Here is a 17,465-nt window from a genome sequence, read left to right as displayed (position 1 = left end):
TTGCGTTAGAAATCGCGTCTGTACAATCTTTTGGTTTTGGTGAAAGTGAATTTTGGCACAAATTTTATATTACATTTTTCGTTATACGTTTTCACATGAGTGAACAAATGACTCTTGGTTCGGTGTGTACTAAAACGTAAAAACGACGTACGACACTATTAAAATGAGACTCAAACTCGAAGTTTGAATGGAACCCGATCCTGGTTGTTTCGTTGAGTCATCGACACTCGATTCCGTTGTATCGGGTGCTTTTGTCAACCAAACTTGAATGGATGTTTTATGATTTTCGTACCACTCGAAATTTCTCTTTGCAACTGAAACGGCTGACTGCAAGGACGACTTTATGTCGATGAGCTCCGGTGTTGAGCTGTTCACGAAAAGCTCAAGCTGCAAGTAACAAAACGAAACTAGATTCAAGAAGAAAAAAAACTTTGGTTTCCGTGATTAGGTTTACGAAAATTTGATCACTGAAAATTGATGACTTCGTGAGTTCGATTATTGTGGTACCTTTTGAATTTGCTCTTCGGTGGACATTTTTCCAGCCACGCTTCCGAACAAGCTTGCTACATTCGTCCAGCTGCCATAACTGAAAGAAGAGCATTTTGAGTATTCCGAAATTCAATTAACGATGACGCGTCGTTGTATTTTTTGGGAGATCAAAATTGGCAATAAAAAATTAGTGTAAAGGCTGAATCTTGAGGGGAAAACTTGACTCACTATTTCCACAGGTCTCTGTAATTTATCGTCAAGAAATCCAACATAGCATCGACACCAAAACTATCGGCGTTCGAAACGGAATCCAGAACAGTATTTACGTCCTGCGACCGGACTGTATCGTCGTCGGATATTGCAAGCTTCAAATAACTGCAAATGAAAAAAAAAAAATCATTAAAAAAACCGGTAAACGAGCCTTTGAATTCACAGTAATTCATTTTCAATTTATCCTTTAACATCACCTGTTCAAGGTACTTGTGTTTCTCGAACAGCCCAGAGCTCTCAAAATAATGACTTTTTCGCTCGAAAATTCGGATTTTTTATACTCGTTAAACAAGAATTGCCAATCATCGTCAAGTCCGTGTTTTATGGCTTCACAGTACACGGCAGATCTTGCGTTCGGCGATATCCTAAGCGTTGACAAAAATGTTACATGAACTTTTTTTGATCACCGAAGGGGCTGATGTCTTCTTGAATTTTTTTTTTTTTTTAACAAAACCATCAAAATAAGGCCCGAACAATTTTTTTAGCACCAATGTAGTTTTGAAATAACATTTACGAATTTTCGGTCATACAGAGAAAACATTATTTGGAAATTTAGTATAGTTGTCGGTTACAACAGCATCACTCGAAGACTTTTCACTACAGAAAATAATCTGAAATGTGGGAAACATGAAAAAATTTAGGGAAATTTTATGAAATTTAAATAAGAAAAAACCATCTGAGAACTATGCAGCGAAAAAAACTTTGATAAAATTCTTTCTCCACGTAGTTATAAAAGTTCCTTGAGAATTGTCAACAGTTAAATTGTATCGGAGTATTGTTCATGATGCTAGAACAGTTTGTCAAGTTTGTCAAGTTTGAAAAACTACTTGGAGTCCATACCACTGCGTCTCGTCTTGTTTCCAATTGTTGAAAAGATCTTGCGCTTGTTCGATGCACCCCGAGTGTCCCAATTTGCAAGCCCAACTGAGTATCAATTCTCTGTTAAGTTGTTGCAATTGATTTTCATTAGGAAGATCGACAAAGCCAGTTTCTTTGTACAGTGGTTCCACGAGACCAAGCACATAGTCGGCAAAATCTTGGCCGATTTCATGGGCATCGAATCGTCGATGCAGGAATGCGACAGCATCGAAAAATGCCTTCCACGGTAAATGATTGTCCTCTTTTTCCAGGTACTTCGTTACCCCAAGAGCGAGATCGTAAGTGACGTAATCGACTCTCGCAAGATTGAGAAGGTCATCGACGATTTGAGCTCGATTAGTCTCATCAATGCCGCCAAAGTTTTCCGAGCGCAAACCAGCGATGAGACGATTCCAGGAATCGACGTCGTAGTTGACGCGATAATAACCCGTTTCTTGAATATTGATTATGAACCATTCATCGCTTTTCAGAGCCAAAGATGAGTTCATTCGTTTTTCACCGAACCAAAAGTCCGGAAGAGTATCCGTGAAATTTGATTCGGATTTCGTGGTCATTGATATTGGAATCCAGTAATTATTCGTAATCTCGTCTTCCGTCATTTCGGGGCGGGTGAGATAGAAACGTTCTTGACTCAGCGTCAGTGAACCCGACGTCCAGGTCGCATTCACAACCGGGTAGCCAGGATTATTGGTCCAACTGCTCATCAAAGATTCAACGGACACGCCCAAGGAGTTTTCTCTGTCAACGTGAAATTGAAAAGCCGACGAGAGATTGCTGGGAACGGCATTATGGTATTTGTTCTTTTCCAGATATGTGCGGAGTCCCGATTGGAAAAGTTTGGCCCCTAATGCATGGTGCATCATTCGAAGGACGCTGGCAGCTGCGATCAATGAAAATCCGCATAGTTAATTCTTTGGATCGTGTGAGCTCGCGATTGTTCAATTTCATAAAAAATTTGTAAACTTTTGAAAAGTTTTTTGAAATTGAAGAAAAACTTTTTTTCGTACATTTCGCATAAGCAATCGTATCGAAGGAATCGGCGATTGCCACCGGCTCGACGACGCGATTGTTCATCGGGTGGACGGATGGTGAAGAATCGAATTGCATCGCGGAGTGCAGCTCGTAGGCGACAAATTGCTGAAGGAGCTTCAACTCCGGTGCTGCCTGTTTGCAATACATTTATCAATATTTGAGGTGCACCAATGTAAACAAGATGAACATTTTTTTACAATCTTTTTCCGCACCACGTTGCTTGCCCTCGAGAAATCAGTATCGCCGGAAAATTCTAACTCACGTGATCACCAGAAATCGTTTGGAAATACTGAGCAAAACCCTCGTGCAGCCAAATGTAGTCCCACCAGTCACAAGTCACTAAGTTACCGAACCACATGTGAACGAGCTCATGAGCCACGGTGGTATGCAAATATTTCTTGTATAATGCAGAAGTTACGTTCGGGTGTTGGAGCAAACCGTATTCTCTGCAGAATCAAGAAAAAATGGCGTTGAAATAGCTATGAAATTCCTGGGTAATTTTCTGGTAACTGAGGAAATGAATTCGCTGGTTTCAGGTGCTTCGAAAATGATAATCACCTGAAAGTTACGAGGCCCCAGTTTTCCATAGCGCCAGCTTGAAAATCAGGAATAGCGACGAGATCCATTTTTTTAATGGGATAGTCGATGCCGGTGAATTGTTCCATGAAGCTGAGAACTTTTTGCCCGACTTCGAGAGCGTATGCGCCGTATTGAACGGCCTCTGGTCGCGCCCAAATGGTGAAGTTGGCAGCGTCATTCGTCAGTAACTCAAAATCTGACACTACGAATGCGACGAGATACGAGGACATGGGCACACTTTGTTCGTAAGAATCCCACATCCGATTTGCCGTTCTGTAAAGGAAATTCTGTTAATGAACAGTCTTTAAACTTCAGTCATATCCGTTCTGCGAGATTCAATATAAAATTGATATTGTGAAGCGGGGAAAAAACGATGAATTTTAATTACGTGGATGGATTAGAGATAAGCCACGGCATATTGCTGCGAGTCCGATAATCCGTCGGTCTTTCAATATGGATCGTGAATTTCGCTTTGAAAGCTGGTTCATCGAAACAGGGGAATGCTTTCCTTGCGTAAACCGGCTCGAATTGAGTGCTGGCCAGCCACCTGAAGAGCAGCGAAATAACTTTTTCATTCAAAAAATTCGATGGAATTCAATTTCGTGATAAAACTCGATGGAACGTCGTGGGAAAGTGACACTTTGTAACTGGATTTCGTTTTTTGCAGAGTACACTAATTTGCAATTGAATTACTGATGAGAACGTACCGGGTTTTGCCATTTTTATCAACGTACGAGCTACGGTAGAAACCCACCATTTTGTCATTGAGCATGCCAGTATAGGAAATGTACAGAAACAGTTTACTGCCGGCAGGAACGAGCGATTTTAAATAAATAGTGAATCGATGACTGGTTGCGTTGATCGTGTAGCTCGAAACTCCGGGAATATCGACAGCGTCGACGAAGGCGATAATTTCATTGATCGTTAATTCATTTGCAAGGAGAACGATGCTCGATGTATTTTCCACGACAATCATGTTTATGTTCACTTCACCGTCGAACGTAAAATTGTTCTCGTCGAGAGAAGGCTTCAGGTAAATATCGTAGCTCTCTGGATAAATTTTCGTTGGCAAACGGAAATCGCTACTCGGATAAGTTCTATCAAGCCATTCAAAAATTCCGGGACTGTATTCGCTGTACCACTCGAGTTCTTCGTTTGCAGCTTTCAAATGGTCGATCAACGATGGCTCAATCGATCGTAGAAACTCGCGATTGTTCTTGATGAACTGTTCGAACTTTAAAAAATTGTGACGTTTAACGTGAGAGATTCAGTTCCATGATCGTTTTCGTTGCACGACAGTCGCATTTAATATTTACCTTTAGTATGCCTTTCTTCGTCCTCAAATTGGAAGAAACTCCACCTAAAATGCTTGCGATCTTGCTGCTATCCGAGTAACTGTAATGATGGTAAAAACTTATCGAATCGTTCATTGCTCGTTACGACTGACTGAGTTATTATTTATCCAATTGATGTACTCACTGATTATACAAATTCATGTAATTGCGTTCGATGAAATTCAATGTGAATTCAGCACCGAGTGAACTAGAGCTGTAAACAGAAGAGAAAACACTCGAGGTGTCGTGGAATCGAATTTCGGAATCTTTGGTTATGGCCTGGGTTAAAAGTCTGGAAGAATAAAAAGACATTTTTTCAGTTTCATTGTTTTATTATTCGATGCACGCCAGAATGGCGAGAACATTTGGAGATTTTTGTTTACTTACTTTTCGAGGGCATTCGAATCCGTGGAACATCCAAGAGCACTCAAAATCACAACTCTTTCTGCTGACAAGTTTGTGGTCAAATATTTTTTCCACAAAAATTTCCAATCGTCCATGGAACCGTGCTTCATCGCCGTACAATAAACGGTACTTCGTAAATCTGCAGGAATTCTGGTGACGATTGGAAAATATTTTTTTAAGTTGATTGATATCGCTCTGATTTTCACATCGATGATAAAATCTTTTCCTTTTTAAGGCCTTATTTACACATGCAGCAGGTGAGAAAACGCGATTTTTTTCATCAAAAAATTTATCAAAATGCCGGAACTCCAGTTGTATTCCAGTAACACCTTTTTTTGAGCATCAGTTGCGGTGGACATGATAACTAAAAAATTATTAATCCGATCCATTCCAAATTTATACCACTTATTTATTATAATAATAGCTTGGGCCTGGACGATGGATTTATAAAAATTTTGATTAAATAAAAAATACCGACAGTTTTAACAAAAAATTCATTTTTTGAGGTACTAAATTTTTCGTTTTTTTCTTACAATTTTTTTTCCAACAAAATACGAAATCCTTCGTCCAGGCTCTAGCTGTTGTTATAATAAATAAGTGGTATAAATTTGGTATGGATCGGAGTAATAGTTTTTTCGTAATCGTGTCCGCTGCAAAGATATTTTTCAAAAAAGACGATTCTGAGATAATCGCGTTCAAAGAATCAAGAATTAGACGACCGTGCGCACCGGGTGGTCGGTTAAAATCTCCATAACTTCGACTTTAATGCTCCGATCTTTATGAAAATTGGTGAGAACATTCTTCAGATATTGTACTTAAAGAATATGCAATAAAAAAATTTTCGATTTTTCTGCAAATCACAAGTGTATATAAGGCTTTGACATTCGATTTATGACTTGGACCAAGTTTTATGCACAGTCTTAAATAAATTTCGTCCAATTAAAAAATCTAGCAATCCATGAATCTTACGAAATTGAATTGGATTTCCAGGCATTGAAATATTTCAGCGATGTAGAAACGCAGCTTCCTTCGTCGAAGTCACACATCCATTTGACCACGTATCTCCTCAAAAGTTTGTCGTAATGTGAATCTGAGGCAGTTTCGTTGAACCCAAGTTTTTGAAATATTGGATTCAAAATCGTCAAAATGTGAGTCTGTAAGTGTATCGTAAGAGAAGATTATATGAGAGGTTTTTCCTTCAAATAACGCCTTCAAAGTATTTAAAATTTACCTTGTACAATTGGTAAATGTCTCCTCGATTTTTCAATTGCCCGTTCAAATATACGAGTCCATTGAAGGCAGCACGCCACGGTATGTAATTAGTCTCATTGATCAAATATTGCGTTGCTGATAAAGCTGTTTTGTAATCAATCTGACCAGCTTGGGCGAGGATCAAAAGATCATCGATGAGGGAAGCTCGATTGACTTCGTGAATGATTTCTTTATCCTTTTTCAGAGCATCAATTATCCTTTCCCACAAAACGGATTCATAGTTCACTCGATAGTAACCTTGAACAATTATTCGTACGATATGTAATAGAAATTTAGTAATTACTGATGTTGTTTGTATTTGTTTGTTTCTAAATAAATGTCGTGTACCTGATTCCTGAACATTGAAGATGATCCACTCGTCATCAGGAATTTCGAGTTTCGGGTTATCGTACGATTGACTCATCCAGTATTTTGGCTTGGTATTTGAGAAGTCAGGATTCGATTTCGTTGCCCACGTTAGAGGAATCGACCAGAGCGTTCCATCCGCTGGATCTTCGTAGTCTTTCAAGTAAAATCTTTTCTGGTGAAGTTGTGGCATGTTTCCCGTTCCTATTGTTACTGTCACGACTGGATATCCCGCTTGGGTAGTCCATTTTTCTAGTAAGTCTTTCACATTTGAAACCGTTGAGTTAAGCTGTTTCTGGAAGGCTTCGAACAGGTAGTCCGGCGTTGCGTCGTTGTATCTTCTGCAAATTATTAATAAAAATGACTGAAGAACAATTGTACGATTTAATTGTAAATTAATTTAGAAGTTGATTAGTAGTTGGGTGAGCTCAGACTGAGAAGTCAAAATAGAAATTTGTAAATTCGTGCAGTTATTTTAGGCTATACGAACCTTGCAATCAGATAGTCGTGTAAAGCTGCATAGAAAACTTCGCTGCCGAATGATTTTTCAATCATGCGGATTACACTGGCGCCTTTGTTGTAAGAGATTGAATCGAAAATGCTACTTATTTCTGTAGGACTGTATACGTCATGAGTCATTGGATGAGTCGACGCTCGAGAATCAACAGCAAAAGCGGTTTGAAGTTGCTCCACGACGAATTGTGATTGCAGTCCCCATTCGGTTTCGACCTGCGACAAATTTGGTTAGCCAATTAGAGTACAAAATAATCGTAACTTGGAATTGCGTAATGAAATAGCGAATGACAGCTCGTAACGTGAATTGTCTAATTTCTGAAAAAAATTTTAATCAAAGAATTCTTGAGTGTTGGTTTTTTGAGTACGTTCGATTTACGTACGTTCGCTGTTCCGTGATACTGAAAATATCTCGCAAATCCTTCACTGAGCCAGATATATTTCCACCATCTTGGGCTGACTTGATTACCGAACCATTGATGCGATATTTCGTGAGAGATGACATTCGCAATTGATTGTTTCGACGTTATTGGTGAATGGTTTGGATCGTAGAGCATGTTGGATTCCCTGTAAGTGATGAGACCCCAGTTTTCCATAGCACCTGATGCGAAATCCGGGACCGCTACCATGTCCAGTTTTTTCAATTGATAAGGTTGATCAACGGCATTTTCATAAAATTTCACCAAAGGTGCCATCACGGAGAGGGCATATTCAGCTTGCTTTATTGCATTCGGTCGAGCCCAAGTTGAACAATTGTTGTTTTTGTCGACGAGGGAGTCGAAATCGGAAACGATCAGGGCCACGAGGTACGTCGACATTATTGGAGTTTCCTCGAAAGTTTCCAACACTCGTTCCTTACTAAAGATTCAATCAATTCGATGAGAATTATTGTCAGTGCTTTTAGATCCATCAGGGAAGGAAAAAGTTGCCATTGAGAGCATGTCCGAAGGGTCGTATTTTATAGGTGTCTAAATTGGATCGATTTTTACTCCCTCATTAAAGATATAATCACCTAACATTCATGTCAGGATTATTAATTCGAAATTGTAAATAAATTTTTTTAACTTATCTTTTGGCCAATAAAATGACAAGCCATTAATTAATCAGGGATCCACCACTGGCTGAATCCAAAGAGCGCAAAGGAAAAATACAAGGGGAAATGGATTAAGAAAAATGCCGAAATAAGCAAATGTGAGGTTATGCGAGTGCTTATTACCAATTTCGTTCAATCTATAACGTTAATATGTCTTTATCACTAGCAAGACAATCGTCTCGAATTTTTTTCCAAACCTTCATTATATACTCCATTGCTATTGTGTACTTTTTCATAAACTTCGTAAGAAGCGTTCATTCGTTGTATGGAAAGACAAACGATTTTTTACGCATAGTTCCTATAACCCTGTTTATTTTTCTTCATGTTTAAACGCGTTTATTTAAATAACGAATAAGACGAACCCTCTCAAATTTGGCATACCCGTTAGTCCCATTTAAACTCTGTGTAAATTTCAAGAGTTTCTTAAGAAAATTGTTTCGTGCATGAACTACCTTAAAGAATCATGGGAACAATTTTTTCACGACAGCGGAGCTTCCCTTTTCAATGATAATTGGATTTTAAGGAATGAAGAGCCAAAAGATTCAAAAATATTTGTATTTAATAATCCCCCGGTAAAACAGGTTTTAGAAAATATCCCGTTTGTTGACCATTGAGAGCAAGCTTCACCAATGAAGAGCATACGTACCCATCCGGAACAGCAGATTTTGACGGAGTATTACTGATTGCACTGTAATTAGCAGGTCTGCTGACAGATAAAACGAAAGTTGCTTTAAGCGCCGGTTCGTCGAAGCAGGGAAACATTTTTCGGGCGCCTACTGGCTCCAAATGGGTGGCTGCTAACCATCTAACATAAAATTCCGGGGAAAAATCAAAATTAAACTTCTCAGAGATGAATGTTCACAACATTGGCCATGCGACCCGACGAAGAGCCACGTGAACCTTTGGATGTGATCGTGGCGAGGCCAATATCGAAATGAAGCATCAGTTTACCTAGTTACACCTGAATCGTCCTTGTACGAGCTTCTGTAGAAGCCTCTCATGACTCCGTTCAATTGCCCCGTGTAACCGATCTTGATTATTACAGTTTGCCCAACACTCAGACTTTCGACGAGATTCAAAGTCACGAAATTGTACTTCGCATTCAACAATTTACTTTTCAGTCCAATATTTTTTCCGTCTGCAGTCACGAGGACTGAGTTGAGAGCGATTTCGTCGACGTGAAGAACTATTTTCGACGTTGCTTCCACAATGCTTGCTGTTATTTCGACTGAGCCATCGAACGTGAATTTTCCTACCTCGATGTAAGGAGTCAACTTGATGACGTAACTTTTAGGCACAATACTAGTCGGTAATCGATAATCCGTAGTGTTGCTGGTATCATCTGCCTTGTTATTTTTAACCATCCATCTCATTATTTCACCCTCGTTCTTTTCGTACCATCCCAACTCGTATTTTGCTAACTCCAAAGCCGCCTTTAACGGACTCAAAATCGTCTCGAATTTCTGGGATTCATTGTTTATTAAAGCTTCGAATTTTGCTATCAAGTCTTCCGTCGAGTAATAGCGCGAGGCTCCAGACAATACTGTGTTGACAATTCCATATCCACCGTCACTGAAATTTCGATATTGTCAAAACGTTTTCACATATTAATTTCTCGTTTACTTTACTGCCACTAGTAACGCCAACTTTTTTAGTTGTTTTCTTGAGCTTAGGCCTCCCACTGTGCTGTTACATTTCAATCACTTACTATTCTGCCATAATGGAATGATGCTTTTTGACGAAATCCATGACGTATTCAGCACCGAGGATTCCGGAGGAGTAAACTGCTTTGAATACGGTTGTGCTGTCCTGTTTGCGTATTCTACTCTCGTGGAATGGAGTCACTGCTTTCAGTAAATAACTGGAAGAATTTTTTTTATTGATAAATCGAAGATTCAATTATCCCAATTCAATACGAATTAGCGTATGTTTGTAGATAAAAAATTAGAACATGCTATGAAAATAAGGAGATTTTCGAGTATTTTCGTTATGCGAATAAATATGAATGGAAAACATTTTCTTTTTTTATTTTATACTTTTCGAGAATAGTTGTATTCCGGCTGCATGCCAAAGCTTCCAGAATCACTGCCTGTTCGGAGGCACAGTTGGACTTGAAGTATTGGTCCCACAAGAAATCCCAGTCCTCCGAACTTCCATATCTTATAGCAGAGCAGTATGCAGCAACTTTTTGGTTCTTAGGTACCCTGCGAAAAGAGAGCCCATTCATTTGGATCGTGACGTCAAAAACTCGTTGTGAAGAACGCAGATTTGATACCGTTGCCATACATTTTTGACTTGGTTCGCCATTCCGAAAAGTAAAAACGCGATTTTTCGATACACATTTCATGGTCGAACTTGCAAGCCCAATTGTTTATCTTTTGTCGTAATAAAATCGTCAGCCTGTCATCGCCTACTCGATCTTCGTAGCCCAATTTTTCGTACGTATTCTTTATGATCGACAACGAGTGAGCCTGCAATGGAAATTCCAATATCGAATAAACGTGAAGCGAATTATTAGCTACCAGCTGTGAGAATAAAATATTGATATTTATTTCAAATCTGGAAAATATTGAGTACGAGAATTTAGTGTAAACTTTACCTTGATGTCGTGATAATTTGGTTGCCCAGCGAAACGTTCGTGTAAATATTCTAGAGCCGAGAATGCCGCCTTAAATGGAAGATAATTAGTCTCTCGTTTTATGTAATTTAATCCCGTAAGAGCTGTATCGTAATCCAGGAGATTTGCTCTCGCGAGATTCAGCAGATCGTCGACGATAGCGGCTCTATTAATTTCATGAATCTCCTCGAAACGTTCGCTCGACAATATATTGATGATGCGGTACCAGGAATCTTTGTCGTAATTGACTCGATAATAACCAGCTTGTTTAACGTTGAAGACAATCCAGTCGTCAGCAACGTTCGATAATTTGATTTCACCGCTTTTCCGACCGAGCCAATATTTCGGGATTGTCGAAATGAAATTTCGTTTTTTACCGCTTGTCCAAGTGATCGGTAACCACCAAATTTCGTTGGCTCCTGATGAATTTACATTTCGTAGGAAAAATCGATTTTGACTGAGCTTCACTGTTCCGTTGGTGAAAGTGACCGACAAAACTGGAAATCCGGCTTGTTTGGTCCAAGTGTTCATGATCGTTTCAATGGATGCTCCGAGATTGAGATTTTTTTCATTTGCCTGCTGTTGGAAAGCGATCCACAAATCTTCCGGCGTTGCTGAACTATACTTCCTGACGGGTCGGGATAAAATGGTAGAATTACTAAAATTTCGAATTGGTAAAATCTGGAGTTTATAAACCTTGAATGATAATATGGAGACAGATCAATTCGACTAGAGCTTTGAATGTCGGAAATAAATAGAGTAGAAACTACAAGGTTCGAAGCACGTTTATATCGAAAATCGAATGTAACAATCGTCCATAGAGCGACGACTAAAGTATTGATTTTCCGAAAATTCGACTATCACTCTTTCGATTTATAAATTACTACAATCAGCAATACCGTGAATATTCACAATTTCGAAAATATCATAATGAAAGACCAAATATTACTGAGGTTGAAATACTGAAACAGCGAAAAGTCGACCGATAAAAGTAAAGAAACGCAGCGGAGCTCAAATACACGCATCTCACTCACTCACTTACTCAGACTGGTGATCTCCAATTTCAAACATCGTCATTTTGACTTTCGCCTTTTCGGGCCATCGCTATTCTGCATATCTAAGTTTTATGGGCTCGAAAAATGCACTTTCGACTTTTTTCTACTCTATATTCTGGTCTGTCTGTAAAAAACTGCTCTCCATTTTGGATTCGAAATTATGAGTTTTTGACATTCGTATGCTCTGTTAAAATTGCATTCGAAATTAAAGCTATCGAAATATATATTTTCGAGTAAATACGAATTCAAAGAAGGTACATTCGATTAAACACGTAATTTGGTAAATAGTCGATCGAAAATAAGAACTTCGAATTACTTATTTATCACTATCTGCATGATATTAGAGCTTTTAAAATTTCAAAATATCGACAATTTGGTTATTTGACATATTAAATCCTACTCCAATGTCGAACTAATATTATCTGAAGAAAATTTCCTGATTATTGATATTCGATCTTGAATAAGAAATCGAAGGAGTTTTTTTAACACACTCGAACGATGTAGTATCAAATTCCAATTTACTTTGTGTTCAGATATCCCTGCAGTGCTCGATTGAAGACATCGGATCCAAAGGATAGTTCCATCATTCGTATAACGCTAGCAGCTTTTGCATAAGTTATGGTGTCTCCTGACGTTCCTATTTGTTCTACGTTGAGAACATTCCTCGACATCGGGTTCGCAGAATCTAGAGCGTCTGCACCATACACTGATTGTAATTCATTGACAACGAATTGTTGCTCCATTTTCCAGCTTGGCTCAAGCTGAAGCCACACAATGAAAAAAGGAGACCTCAAATGATTGATTGTATTTATGAATCGTTAAATTGGTAATTGAAAAATTGGTTCAAGAAGGTTATTCAATTGAAGTTGAATTCGACGTTGGAATGGAAATAGGTCATGGTCGAAGATAAGCACAACAGAGAGGATTACTTCGACTGGAAATTTTGCTAATAAACAAAGCATATTTCCCTTCTTTCCCTTTCCTTTTTCTTTCCCTCTTACAAAGTAGAAGCTTCTAGACATTTTTATTGAGCGAAATTTAAAAAAAAATGAAAAAAAAAATTACCTTTGCTGTCAGCATGTACTCGTAATATCTGGCAAAACCTTCGCTCAGCCAGAGGTAGCCCCACCATGTTGGGGTAACTAAATTTCCAAACCACATGTGAACGCACTCATGAACAATGACCGCTGCAACTTTTTGCTGCGATGTTACGGACGAGATATTTTCATTAAAAAGCATTCTGCTTTCGCGAAAAGTGATGAGACCCCAGTTTTCCATTGCACCTGCTGAAAAATCTGGTACAGCAACCATGTCCATTTTGTAGAGCTGATAATTTATATCGAAGAGGGATTCCAGTTGTTGCAGAGCTCTCTGTCCGACTCCCAGGGCAAATTTGGCCTCGTCGATCACCTCGGGTCGAGCCCAAACGCTGAAGTTACCAACTTCGTTTTGGAGACGTGAAAAGTTCGAAACGATAAAAGCAAGAAGATATGTGGACATACTGACGCTCTTTTCGAACGTCCACCAAACACGTTCGTCTCTGAAGATAAAAAAAATATGGCTGGATACAAAGAAAACAAAAATTTCCGCATTTTTTGTATTCCATTGTCTTTGCCAAGCTGTGAAAGTTGCTCAAGCAATAAAATTCTATTTTGTATGAAATATGGAGTCATGAAATGTTAACAGAAACGTTGTTCTAACAGTTGCTCGTTCTTCAACTTACGAAATTTCCGTCCAATCCACAGCTCGCGTGTTGCTCAGGCAGGAATAATTTTTTGATATGAGAACTCGAAGTGTGAAGGTTGCTTTGAAACTCGGCTCGTCGAAACAGGGAAAAGCGTGTCTTGCATGGATAGATTGGAATTGTGTAGTAGCCAACCATCTGTGAAGTTGTTTTTTGATTGTAATTCGAGGTTCTAACATTGTATTTTAATAATTCTGGAGCTGTATCCGAACATACTTTATTTCGCCATCTTTATCGATGTAAGAACTTCGGTAAAGTCCGATCATGTCGTTTCTCAAATTCCCACGATATTTTATTGCGATCGTCATATTTTCATTTGCCAAAAGTGTCGAATTTAATAGAATTTTGTATTTTTCTGTTCCGGGATCGTACTCAACCCCATGAGCTTCCACCGAGGGTGAACTTGGCGTGTGAATTTTATAGGAGAGTATCGTAATTTTTCCGACATGGAGTACAACCTCGTCAGTCGGTTCAACGGCAAATGCTTGGATAATAACACTGCCATCGAAGTTTGTAAAATTTGTTTTCTCAGGAAGAAACAGATTGATCTCGTAGGATGTTGGTAAAATCTTTTTTGGCAGACGATAATCAATTTCTGCACTAGACTCATATGTATTTTCTGATCCATTACTGTTGTCCTCGTAAACGAGCCCTTTTGCAAAGGGAGTCATCAAAACCATCACGACAATCGCAATGAAAATTGACACCCACATCGACTGCATTTTTCCTATTGGACAAAGATCGTTGAGTCAAGAATTTATATTATTTTTTCATGTGACAAAACCGTTACATTGTTAGAACATTCTTCGAAAAGAATGCAAATTTCCTATTCGAATGTTTTTTGGAATTGCCGAATTTCAAATTTCAAAAATAAATTGAATTTTTCTATTGTTATGCTATTTGTATTTAGTATTCTCGCGATTGGATTATCGTTTATCAAAGAGTCTCAGATTCGCGTATTTTCACCTGGTTTGTTGTTGTCAGTATCACTAGGGAACTTCGTGGATTGGTGTAAGGGTGATGATCTTTATGCAAGGGGAGGCCGGGGCTGGTTGGCCAACTTTTCAAACTATTTGTAAAAAAGGAGCTAAAGACGATTTGGCAATTATGCAGTTTGGTTACTTTTCCGGAAATTGATGCTGCGAATTTTTTTTAGCATGAATTGCTTCAATTAGTCACTATTAATGAATTATTATTATAGTGCAATCAACAACTTCGAGAAAAAAAATTGTTTTATCGATTTTCGGTAAAAAAAAAAGTAACCAAACTGCATAATTACCGACGATTTCAAAAACCAAATGGTTGTTTCGAATAGAAGCAACCTTCCTCTATCTCCGATGAAAATTTGAGTTTTTAAATTAAAAATGGAATCAACTTTTTGACGAACCGTTTTTCTGTCAACCGACCCTACGGTTGAGACAAGTTGACCATGGCTCTATTTTTATCTCATAATCAACTACGTATTAGTGAAATTAACAAAAACGGATAGTTATCAGTATTATTTATTTGATGATTCGAACAATGAATACAAAATTTTGACATAAGTGAATGTAAAGATAACTTTTGTCCATAAGTGTGAGAAAAGAAATATTTTATCGTCAACCTCGTCACCAAAATAAGAATTTCAGTTTTTACACACACAAAATATTATATTTTTACTCGCACACCTCGAGTAGGCCCATTTAGAGCATTCATGTACGTCGACACACGTGCTAGCCAACCCCATACCACTGTTGGCCTACTTACCCCACACTGCTTTTTTTATCAACAAAACGTTCTACCAGCAAATTATAGCGATAATTGAGAGAAAAAATACTGTGCACAATTATATTTCAAAATATGAACATTCATGTAGAGATATTCTGTAGTTTGGATGTTATTGTTTATTATTCAACTTGCCTCGTTGGCCAATTAGCCCTGGTCTCCTCTATGTAAAATTCGTTTGTCCCTATTGAGTGTTTTGGTGCTCGTATTTCCGAGAGACTCAAACGGGAATCAAATCGATTATGTGAGAAGTTTGACAAAAAGTGAATAAACCAATCACGGAATGTCATTGAACACCATCCATTGGTTTATATATTCAAACTTTCAGATGAGAAATAATAATTTAAAAGAACCTTTCAGCATGGTGAAAACGGGTCGTAAGAAGTGTTCCCTCTTTTTTTTTCTCGTCACAGTCTCGCCAACAATCGTCAATAAATCCAAACACTAATGAAAAACTTGTTAAATTACTCGTCACTTATTTCGAGCGCCATTATTTGCACATGGATATCACAAATCACGTAACAACTTTGCCGAGCACATTTCCCAAACTTGGTTTAATAATAGGAACGTCGGGTTCCAACAATTCCCCTCTTTCACGTCAGGTGTAATTAGGTACTTTTTATCATGCTAGAGTCTATGAAAAATATTGGCACGTAAATTTGTAAATTTCAGAATCTTCTACAGCTAAAAGTTCGAAAAAAAAGAAAAAAAAAACACTACGCGAGTACACAGTGCACTGTTTGAACGTTCGAAAATACAGAAATGAGCAAAGAATAGAACATCCTCGAACTTTTATAAGATCCTTTACCATATCTTATCTTCGTAGACTGACCATTGGGCATTTTTCAATCTATTTCCGATACAAATCGGTTATACGATTGTCTGACGTTTGTTTGACGTTTATGCATCCACATGTCGCATCGGACCTGATAATATAATATATGCAAAATCGAGACTGTCTAACCAACGTTTTAAATCAGTAATGTCGTACTCATTAAAATCGAATCATCTAACAACAACTGTAGCTCCTCATGATGCTAATGAGAGGGTAATACACTACGTGCTGTTTCGCTCCAGATCTTTTGTCTTGATAACGATCGCTGGATGGAGCGCAGTTTGATAACGATTAGAAAATGCAGCTTAGGTGATAAACTCGATCTTTTATCTATTCACCGAAAAAAATCAACGTTTAATGCATCGGTGATAGTAGGACATGATGATATAAAATTGCAAGTATCGAAGATGGAGATAAACTTAGGCAATGGCGTGAATTAACCCGTGGACATGACACTGGTGCAAATTTGCACCCACGAAAATTTCAAGCGTCTAGAACTTCAAAATTTCTTTCTTCAATTTGGCCATTTTTTTGTAATAAAACTTTATTTTTCAATTTTTTTTCAAATACTAATTTCATACATTGATGGGCGAAATAAAACGTTTTGAAAAGTCCAAGGGCGAGTTTGCAGCAGTATGGTAAGTGTGTGACCTCAAAGGGAGTGTGGGTGTCTACGAGTTAACAAAATTTGGCTTGTGATTGATGACGATATTTGTAAATTCATCGAAGAAACTTTCGATTTTGTTTCCAATTCATCAAAAATTTGGTTAAATAAATTTGAAGATGAAACTTCGAGTATAAATTCAACGGTGTGGTAATTTTGCTTAGCTTTTGAATATGTAACAATGGCAACAAGAAAGAGTTAAAGAATTCGATATCACTACACAGACACTCATTTGAAAGTTTAAACAGGGATTATGTGGATGAGAAAGCTGCAATCATAGCGTCGCTGTCGTGACACAGTTTGCTGCAGCATAAGTGCGGTGTTGATACCTTCAGATAATACGACATCGCGCATTTCCACTTTCATGATAATGCACTTTTTCAAGCGGTTTTTGTAGAAGTATCCATTGATCTAGAATCGATTGAGATTTAGATTGATCGATTGATGACAATCGGTTCATCGTCCATTTTCTTCCGACGCGTAAAAAGAGCACACACGTAATTGGATTTATCAATTTGAGCGAAGATTTTACGCAGTTACTTCAGTCAAAGTCTGGATATTTATTATTCGTCGGG

At 38.2% G+C, this 17,465-nt stretch overlaps 1 protein-coding gene across 1 annotated transcript; it reads right to left on the bottom strand.

Moving 5' to 3' along the window:
* Positions 1 to 38: 38 nt before the first annotated feature.
* LOC122419383 (uncharacterized) lies at positions 39 to 15,976 on the bottom strand. The gene is made up of 29 exons (XM_043433887.1): positions 15,745 to 15,976; positions 13,844 to 14,354; positions 13,607 to 13,765; positions 12,949 to 13,423; positions 12,406 to 12,644; positions 10,811 to 11,456; positions 10,498 to 10,682; positions 10,248 to 10,415; positions 9,920 to 10,072; positions 9,163 to 9,783; positions 8,882 to 9,016; positions 7,502 to 7,976; positions 7,096 to 7,334; positions 6,588 to 6,946; positions 6,220 to 6,497; positions 5,958 to 6,142; positions 4,971 to 5,138; positions 4,729 to 4,875; positions 4,566 to 4,644; positions 3,957 to 4,483; positions 3,638 to 3,796; positions 3,229 to 3,522; positions 2,933 to 3,116; positions 2,646 to 2,802; positions 1,600 to 2,518; positions 957 to 1,124; positions 718 to 864; positions 508 to 586; positions 39 to 387 (listed from the first exon to the last, which is right to left on the bottom strand). The coding sequence occupies exons 1-29, from the start codon at positions 15,752 to 15,754 to the stop codon at positions 130 to 132; spliced, it is 8,124 nt and encodes a 2,707-aa protein (XP_043289822.1). The 5' UTR covers positions 15,755 to 15,976; the 3' UTR covers positions 39 to 129.
* Between the last annotated feature and the right edge of the window lie 1,489 nt (positions 15,977 to 17,465).

This window comes from Venturia canescens, chromosome 1 (genome assembly GCF_019457755.1).
Source record: "Venturia canescens isolate UGA chromosome 1, ASM1945775v1, whole genome shotgun sequence".
NCBI lineage: Eukaryota > Metazoa > Arthropoda > Insecta > Hymenoptera > Ichneumonidae > Venturia > Venturia canescens.
Note: the sequence above shows the minus strand (reverse complement) of the source record. Positions and strands in the feature narration are given on the sequence as shown.